At 30.3% G+C, this 9,760-nt stretch overlaps 1 protein-coding gene across 4 annotated transcripts; it reads left to right on the forward strand.

Annotated features, from left to right (window-relative positions):
• The first annotated feature begins 5,640 nt into the window (after positions 1–5,640).
• On the forward strand, positions 5,641–8,934 carry LOC108471173 (probable serine/threonine-protein kinase WNK11). Of its 4 annotated transcripts, none has more exons than XM_053020804.1 (4): positions 5,931–6,065; positions 6,824–6,863; positions 7,135–7,638; positions 8,256–8,934. In XM_053020804.1, the coding sequence occupies exons 3-4, from the start codon at positions 7,135–7,137 to the stop codon at positions 8,643–8,645; spliced, it is 894 nt and encodes a 297-aa protein (XP_052876764.1). In that variant the 5' UTR covers positions 5,931–6,065; positions 6,824–6,863; the 3' UTR covers positions 8,646–8,934. The 4 variants fall into 4 exon arrangements, with proteins under 4 accessions (XP_017628267.1, XP_052876764.1, XP_052876763.1 ...); XM_053020803.1 differs by lacking the exon at positions 5,931–6,065 and adding an exon at positions 6,445–6,645; XM_017772778.2 differs by lacking the exon at positions 6,824–6,863 and having other exon boundaries at positions 5,641–6,065.
• Positions 8,935–9,760: the final 826 nt, after the last annotated feature.

The following is a 9,760-nucleotide window of genomic DNA, read 5'->3' on the forward strand; positions in this document are numbered from 1 at the left end:
GTCTAATTTAGATAAAATAGACATAGTGGCGGAACCATTGGGCACGGTTGAAAACAATCTATTTTCGTAAATAATTTATTTTCCAATTTATTTTCATAATTAAATGATTTTTATATTATTTATATAAAAAAGTCATTTTCTTTGCAATCCTCTTATTATTATTTTACTCAACTTCTTCAGTATATAGATTTCATGATTTATCTAAATTTTTAATATTATTATAGAGGTTCACTCAACATTAACTATTAGAGAAGAATGGAGAAAGTTATTTATAAGAAAAATATTACAAATATTTATAAGAAAAAACGAATATAAATTTTTAAAAAGAAGAAGCTAAAGGACATAATATTTAACTTTTTTGGATTTTTAATTAAAATTGCCGCATGTCAAAAAAATGATAGCTTAAGAGATTTTATTTAATGGCTAAGATAATTTAGGTAACAGAATATAATTTAGGTTTCATTTTAGATAACGATAAATAATTTTAGATATAACTTGTGATAATAATAAAAAAAGTTGATATATCAATTTAAAAAAAATAGTATAATTTAGATATTAATTTGTAATTTAAGCATATTTTATTAATATATTTGGGATGGAGTGTTTTGAACAGATTTTGATAGCCTTAAGTCCCCAACGGAACATAGTGATCCTTTTCAGAATGATCTTCGAGGACCTGGATTTTTCTGGAAAAAGAAAACAGGGATGTGATCCTGGTTCTCTTTGGTTTTGAAAAAAAATGATTTTACCTCACTTTATTTTGCTTTTTCCAAAATCAATTTGGCACCAAACCCAATTTTATCGTTTTGGATTGGTTGGATCCATCAATTTTAAAATATTTTAATATATTATTTTAAAGCTTTTTTCTCTAATTTAAATATAAAGCATTTGTTTTTATATTATAAAATATTATAATTAATTATAAATTAACAAAAAATAATCAAATTGATTCTAATTACGGTTTTTGAACTTATGTGCTAGAAATTAAACCGAATTGAATATATTTAAATAATAATTGACCTAAAATCAAACCTAATTCAATAATATCTAACATTATAATTCAAATTAAATTTTATTTTACTGATGAGGCTTTAGTTTATTGGGAAAACGGAGGTCTTGAATATTAAAGTTTAAAATCTATTATTCGTAATATATGTGGGTTTCGAAGTTTTACCATGTGCTTATGTTATGAGTGGATTTTAGTCCGAGTTAATTAACTTTGTTTGAATTTTTATAGTTTTTACTCCATTTATGTTGTAGTTATTTAATTTTACTTATTCGAATATCTTTGTATTATGTTGTGATGTAATAATTTAATTTTACTAATTTGTAATATGGATTTATAGTTTAATGGTAGCATATCCTATATTTTTACATTTATTGAAAATTTTCCAAAAAATTGAATTTTCTTTTCCAAATTTCACACTAAAAAGTAGTAATGGATATGGAAGTAGTGAAAGTACCTAGTAAAGGCATAATTAGAAAATTGCGAGTTTAGTTTGGTGGTGATGGGTAACTAAGTAATTTTAAAATTTACAAGGTAAAAAGGGGTAAGGATTACAAAGAAAGGGGCAAAAATCCGGTGTACTCGTCATGAATTAATTAATATGAGATTGGTCTTTTCACTAAATAGCAGAATAAAAGACAATGGATCGTTGTTTCAGCTTTGGTGCTTTTTCCAACTTTACCTTCTTTTTTCTCCCAATAACAAATCATCCTATTGATTATGTTTGTGTCATATGGCTACAATTTTAGTACGATAAAATTCGTGGTTTTAGGTTATTTTTTATATTTAAATTCATTTAAGTCAAACTCTGAAAAAAAAGAAAAAACTTATATTAAATAGAAAAGTCAAAAGAGAATAACAACACATTAAGTGTTATAAATACAATTGACTGATCATAAATAGTTGAGCTCTCCTAATTTAAAGGTACAAATCGAATTACATCAACCATTGAGATTAATACCTATTTACAATATAATTCTAAGGTAATTAATCTCTATACAATTTTATCTTTTAGGATTTCTAATAATTATATTGGTAACTCTAGTTTTATTAGAGTGTTTCATTGGATCACTGAGACTATTAGTAAGTGAGTTTTTTCTTATATTCCACGAATCGAGCCAGTTCAAGTCGGTTAAATAAACTCTATTTAATTAGTTGACCTCTATAAGACATTTTGCGTATATTTATCATGAGCTTATATACGTAAACGGTGACATATGCCTCACCTATTCTCTAGTTAATTAGTTTATTGTCTTATTTCACACTACAATTTTCATTTTCATTTTCAATTTATTTATTTATTTATTTATTTTGCTAAAAACTCAAACAAATGGTAAAACTCACATCTTTTTAACAAGAAAATATATAAAACCTATTCCGCAACCTAAAATAAAAATTAAAGCCTAATGTTTGTTAGCACCAATAGTGAAATATGAGGAAAAACCAAGAAAGAAAATGGACACTTTTCCTTATTTTCTGGAAAACCCAGTTTAGGATTTTGAAGTGCTTAAAAGTAAATAAAAAACAAATGTCTTTTTTTTTTTTTTCCAACCAGAAGCAAATGTCGAAGTCCGGCTAAGGGAGGAGAAAATGAGGGTTTTTTTTTATTTAAATAATACGAAAAAATGTGTTATTTACGAATTTCAGGTAGGAAAAAATTTATTTATGAAAATGAATTGAAAAAAGTGATGACGCTAACTTGTTAAACAACAATAAAAAACATTTTAAATTAAAAAGGATGTCGTCAACATGTCAAGCCACACCCCTTTTTTACACCACTCCTACCTTTCTTTTTTTTTTAGTTTTATAATTTTATAATTTATAGTTTTCATAATTTAATTGTATTTCATAAAAATGGTTGAGTTATTTTATCTTTATAATTTTATTTTTTAATATTTAGAATAATAACCGAGTTGATAATGTATACACATTGAGAACGAAATATATTGAATTTTTAAAAATAGAATCAATTTGATAAAATATGTAAAATATTAAGGACTGAATTTATTATTATACCAATAAAAAAAAAAGTCACATTGGCATTCCGTTTAGTGACCAAATACATTTTAATGACAGAGTGACTAGAATTAGAAATTCAACTAACGAGAGTGGCGAAAATAACAAAAAAAAAATTTTTCGATGACCAAAATAGGAACTCGCTAAAAAACTATAGTGACTATTTAGGCAGTTTATACTAAGGTAGTATTTGGTATGATTGAGAGTGATCACTTTCTTAAAAATTTAACTAGTTGGATAGTAATTTCAATGTTTAGTATGTCAAATTTTATTTACTTTTCTTAAAATCTAACTTTCTCTTGAGAGTTATTTTCCATCAACATGAAAATGTGATTTCCATAATAAAATATGGGAAATTTACTTTCTCATGTAGTTGAAAAGTTAAAAAAATTTAAAACTAAATTAACTTTATTTTATATTGATATAGGTGTTACCCTATTAATAAATATTAAAAAAGCTATTACCGTTTATATATTATACCGTTTACAAGAAAAATTTTTCTCCTAATTTTATTTTTTACATGTGTATTTATTCATTTGTATATAATACTATTTACATATTATATTTATTTTCTATTGTTTTTCTTTGTTTTTCTTTTGATATATTAATTGAAAATTTAAATTTATTATAATATTTGTGAATATTTGCAAACAATAGGAAAAGAAAAAAAATTTAGGTTTAGCTCTAAGATTGATTTGATTTAAGACTATTTGATCATAACTTTTTATTTATAACATTATAAATTTATTATATCTCTTGATTATTTTATTGAAAAATCACTTTTGGTATCTACTTGCCAAAAACAACAATGCTTTTATGAGAATTAGATCATAGGTTAAGTTTAATTCATTACAAAATTGGGACTTCTTTGAAACACTTTCACCCTTTTTGAGATTTAACGTCCTTCAAATTTGGAATAAGTGGCCTCTCAGTTGGCTTGAATAGGTTCGCAAGTATCAAATCATGAATGATCAGATAGAGAACCACCATGAAAGGTGTGGAACAGAAGGCCACCTATGGGTACTTGTCTGGGCAAGTAATTCTTAGTTCTATCACGTATCATTATTGGGGTTGGAGTATAACAATGTCAAAATTTCATTATCAAATATTTAAATTATTTCACTCTTTTTTTTTAAGTTCATTGAAAATTATCAATTCAAATGTAATAGTATTGTGAAATGCAGGCATTTATCTGGTAGATATGCTTTAGGAAGTGGGAGGTTTGGAAGAATACAAGATACAGTCGTAGGAAAATCATTAAGCCATAAGGTCGAGTAAGAAATCCAATGTATCATGTTTCATAAAATCACACCCAGAAGATGAGGCAATGCCTCCATATATAGTTTATCTGATACTTTTGTAGGCTTACTTCTAACTTCTTTGATATTTCCATTTAATTGCTCACGCCTAAGGTGAGGACTGTGGAGTCTCATTGTTTCCCCGTGAAATACCAGCCTGCCTGTAAATTGTTACCACCATCAAAAGCGAATCAACAATTTTATTCTCAAAATTCAGTGGTTTAGGGTGCTATTTTGGGTGTTCCAAACGTGGGAAGCAAAAAGGCAAAAGGCAAAGGAGATGAACCTGTCATCTATACCTTGATGGAACTCCTCAAAGATCCCACAATCGTAGCCAGGTTCTGATTGGGATGTATGCATAAACTACCAAGTTGACCAAATTTAATCCTAGCAGTTGCACCGCTTTTCCATGACGTTGTTGAGATTTATAAAGTGTTATCTGACGGTGATTCGCCCACGGCTATTTCATGAATTTATAATTTTTCTCTCTTTCCTTTTTCTTCACGAGAGAAGCCAGCTTTCCACAGTAGACACCCACTTCAGCTCTACAACTCTCTGTCTCTTCTCTTTTTTGTGAACAAAATTGTGACTTTCCTTTTTCTCCACTTTATTTCACTTTTATGTTCTCACAGTATTAATTTCCCCAACCACGGAAAGCAATGGCTATATTGCTATTCAGAAGCTTCTTTTCTTGTGTAATTTGACTTTGGTTTGTACTATGTATCACTATCACCTTCATTTTATTTTATTTTATCTTGCTTTTTGAAGGCAATAGTTAGCAAAAAAGTGGGGCTTCTTTTTCCCCTTTTTTGGGTTGGAAAATTATATGAATGGTTAAGTTAATTGGTCTAACTGATTCATCTTTATCAATAGGGTGAGAAAATTTTGGTTCAAAACAAATTAATCTCATAATTTCTTTAATTCGATTCAAAATAAGCCACTTAATTGATTTATGTCACCATTTTTTAAAATAAAACAATTAATTCAACTCACATAATACTTAATGTTTTTATATTATTATTAAATTATGATAAATCTTAATGTTTTTATATATAACTATGTAAATGATAAATAGAATTTTGGTTGCGACGTAAAAAGTAAATATATATTTATATTTGTAAGATTGTATTGCTAGAAATTACCCTAAGTTCAAATCCATGATTATTCTTCTAAATTATTATTATTATTGTATAAAAATAAAATAGTGGGTTGGACTCTTTCAAAACATATAGTCCCTTGGATTCTTTCATTAAATATTAGTTTTGAGATAAAATATCAAACAAAGAAAATATTTTTTTGTATGTGCCTGTAATTGTAAATGAGAATAAAAAAAGCGGCGAAAATGAGTGTTGACTGTAGACTAGTGAGTAAGGAGGGAAGGTTTCTGGTTCTCCGTAAATGGCATAACAGAAAAAGATTCGAACAGCATCCCTCCCTTGACCTTCCTTTCCCTTCGGGATTTTACCCGACGCGCGCCCAACCTTAACAACCTCCACGTCTTTCTTTTTACTTATTCGCCTTTCAGTTTCCACCACCCCGGACGCCATCGTTTCACCCTCCATTTTTTAAACATACTGCTTATGCAAAACGCGGCAACTATAAATACCTGCCTCACCCTGCACCCTCCTCAACTCCCACCTCAAAGGAAAGCAAAGCAAACGAAACTCCTCTCTCTCACCTCACTCCTTACCCAAAACAACTTTTGCTTTCACCTTGTTTAAATTTTTTTCCTCTCTTCGTCCAAGGTAATTTTCTCTCACTTTCTCTGCTCCCCCTCCCATTTTTTTGTCTTTTAACTTTATGCGTGCATCTCAAATTCCTTGTATTTTCTTAGTATTTACGTTTGATCAATCGGGAAAAAAGAAATACGTATTGGAGATGATTAAAGATGCTTCCGTGGCCTGGATCAAATTTGGACTGATTAAATCCTATCCACGAATTGGAACTATTCTAACCTTTGAATTCTTTGTAACTCTTTTCTTTCTTTTTTTGTTTACTTCCTCACGTTTCTTGCTTATAACCTGGCGTCATTCTTTTTTTTTTTTTTTCGAATTCCGTTTCCAACTTTGATTGCTTAATTTGCGTCTCTTTTGTTGATCTTTCTTTCTACATTTGACACAGCATTATATCTTTTTATTTTTCCTTCCTTTTTTTGTTTTAATATGCACTTGTAATCAATTATTTCAATTTTATTCTTATTTTTATTAATTATACTTCGCATGCTTCTAGAACGCCCTATGAGTTTAGGAATAAATTAGGCTGCTATTCTGCAGAATTTTTTTAATTGGTGCAAAATTCTGGATATTGAATTGAAGTAGTTCAATGGTACTAATGCTTTTTCATTCTTTCTTTTTGTTCAAGCTCTAGTCATTTCTCATTTCCGTTTCTCCAATCATATTGATTTTGTCATAAAGAAAATTTAATTGCATGTTTTTTTTACCCATATTTCAATAGAAGATTACTTTTTCCTAATCATACTGTACGTTTGATAATGCAATCTCAGTTCTGAATCAAAGAACAAAATTCACCGCTTGAATACTTTGGTATGATCAATGCCTTAACCTCAAACATGTCTCTGACACTGAATTATTGTTCCAGTTCTGTACTTCTCTGAATTACTTTGTCGTTGCTAATTGGCATGTTTTTCCCCCCTTTTAATTTACTGCTAATGTTGGATTTTGTTTCAATTTGATCAGGGTTTTTCTCATGTTATGTTTTGCCGAGATTGAACTATTTTTGGAAAATTCTTTGTTTGGATAATAATTTTTGCAAGTTTAATCTGTAAATGTTATCTCTTGTTTCTAATCTTTGAAGATGCCGGCTGCTAGCACAAATATGTCTGACCGAGAGGGAGAATCATTTGTTGAGGTTGATCCCACTGGTCGCTTTGGGCGCTATAATGATTTGCTTGGTGCGGGTGCAGTAAAGAAGGTTTACAGGGCATTTGATCAGGAGGAAGGTATAGAGGTGGCCTGGAATCAAGTGAAATTGACTAACTTCAGTGAAGACCCTGTGCTTATCAATAGGCTTCAATCCGAGGTACAGTTGCTGAGAACGTTGAAAAACAAGTATATCATTGTTTGCTACAGTGTCTGGAGGGATCGAGAACATAACACATTAAATTTTATCACTGAGGTCTGCACATCGGGAAACTTGAGATCTTACAGGAAAAAGCATCGCCACGTGTCCATTAAGGCCTTGAAGAAGTGGTCAAAGCAGGTACTTGAAGGATTGGAATATCTCCATACACATGACCCTTGCATTATTCACAGAGATCTAAATTGCAGCAACATCTTCATCAATGGGAACATTGGCCAAGTAAGTGGACTTATTCCCTTTTGATGTGTAAAACTGGCTTCCAACTTTTATGAGACATTACCTCCGCTGTCATGTTATTTCCTTGTAACTACAACTTCATAGATGATTATTTAGGCAACTAAATTGTTCTAACTTTCCAGGACTTAAAAACTGGATCCAAATTGCACTGAAGTAATCTATAACCAAAAATATTTTAGCAGCTGAAGGCTAAGGCCTTTTGGCCATGCAATCTAATTTTAGATAACCATTTTATTATTAAGCAGCTTGCTGAGTCACCTAATGGTTTTTAGTTGTGTGGGGGAAAACAGATCCAAGAAAAGATGTATACGCAGGCAATGTTGGATCCATATTGTTTCCTCTAGTCATTTGAGGAAGTGACATATAGCAGAGAAGGATGTCAACTGTGGAGTTCTCTTCTTCATTTACCAGTTACCCATAGTAACTTTTAAGTAATTCTTTTAGGGATTAAGAGCAAACAAACTAATTAATATTTTCATCTGTGTTCCTAGAAGAAAGTTAAAAATTTTGAAGTGGAAGTTCCTGGATATAACGGGGAAGTTGTTGAGACATTTTGAAAGGAGAACTGCAAACTTGAATTGTTTTAATTTTATCTCCAGGTGAAAATTGGCGACCTGGGACTTGCGGCAATAGTTGGGAGAAGCCATTGTGCACATTCCATAATAGGGACACCGGAATATATGGCACCGGAGCTTTACGAGGAAGATTACACAGAGATGGTGGATATATACTCCTTTGGAATGTGCTTGCTTGAGATGGTGACAATGGAGATACCTTATAGCGAATGTGACAGTGTTGCAAAAATATACAAGAAGGTCACCTCTGGCGTGAGACCCCGAGCCTTGAACACAGTCCCAGATCCAGAAGTGAAGGCATTTATCGAGAAATGCATAGCCCAGCCAAGGGCAAGACCTTCAGCTTCTGAACTTCTCAAGGACCCCTTCTTTTCTGACCTCAAAGATGATGAGATAGAGTCAGTGTCCACTTGATGGGTTTTTGAGTGAAGTTTGCTGCCTAAAAACTAGCGATTAATTTTCTTTTAAACAGTGTGCTAGTTGTAAGTGAATTCATATATGCCTTATTCCTAGTTTTAACTACTTCCCCAACTGATATCCATAAATGCTAATGTACAAATTGGTAGGCTGAACAATGATAACAGTGCATGTACCAAAAAAAAAAACAATGATAACAGTGCACTGCTGTCTTTCTTTTTTTTCTTTTTTTTTTTGGTGAAAAGTGCACTGCTTTCTTTAATGCTATTTGATTTGTTGTTGTGGATTGTGGGTGATGCACTACTTTTATCTTAATATTTAACTTCACTTCCTCCTGTGAATACAAAGGTATGGTACATCAAGTGCCGTTAACTTGTTAAATCTGGCTTCAAGGTTTAGGCAATTCCAGCAATTATAAGGCTTTGACCAAAATCATTCATGATTTTAATGGTTAGGGTTAAAGAATGGGATTTTGATATATACGAAATTTGTTAGTTAACTCCTGCATCGTCAAAGAGAAAGTTAACGAGTGAAGGCATCAAATTTCAGTATATTAGACTACATAATCATCAGTATCGAAATTAGTAATATTGTTGCCCTTTTTTAGCTAAAGCATAGGTGAATTTGGTTGTCAATCTGGTCTTACAATCAATCAAGAATGAGAGAATCAACTACATCAATGTTTACTAATTATCTCTAAATATATAATGGAGATTCCTGCCAAATCGGATCATATTAGTCTTTTGTTTTATTAAATAGATTGATTTAATTTAAATACTAGTAAAAATTAAATAGGACTAAATTAAAACAAAATTAATATTTACTATGTAAAAAGACATCAAATTTATTTTTTATCATTTGTATCTGAACTCCAAATAAAATATTTCATCTACAAATCATAAAGAACTTCTAAAATATAACTTACTAAATAATAAATGATATCCTTTTAAAAATAACCGTTAATATTTGATTTGATTTTATTCTTTTTAGTAGTGCAAGTATAGTAAAAGAATTAATTTTATTCAATCGGGACGTATAAATTACATTCACCCAAGTATACACTTTGGTTACCCATTTCCCTCAATTGCTCAAAATTGATTATTTAAGTCACC

Source organism: Gossypium arboreum, chromosome 11, assembly GCF_025698485.1.
Source record: "Gossypium arboreum isolate Shixiya-1 chromosome 11, ASM2569848v2, whole genome shotgun sequence".
NCBI lineage: Eukaryota > Viridiplantae > Streptophyta > Magnoliopsida > Malvales > Malvaceae > Gossypium > Gossypium arboreum.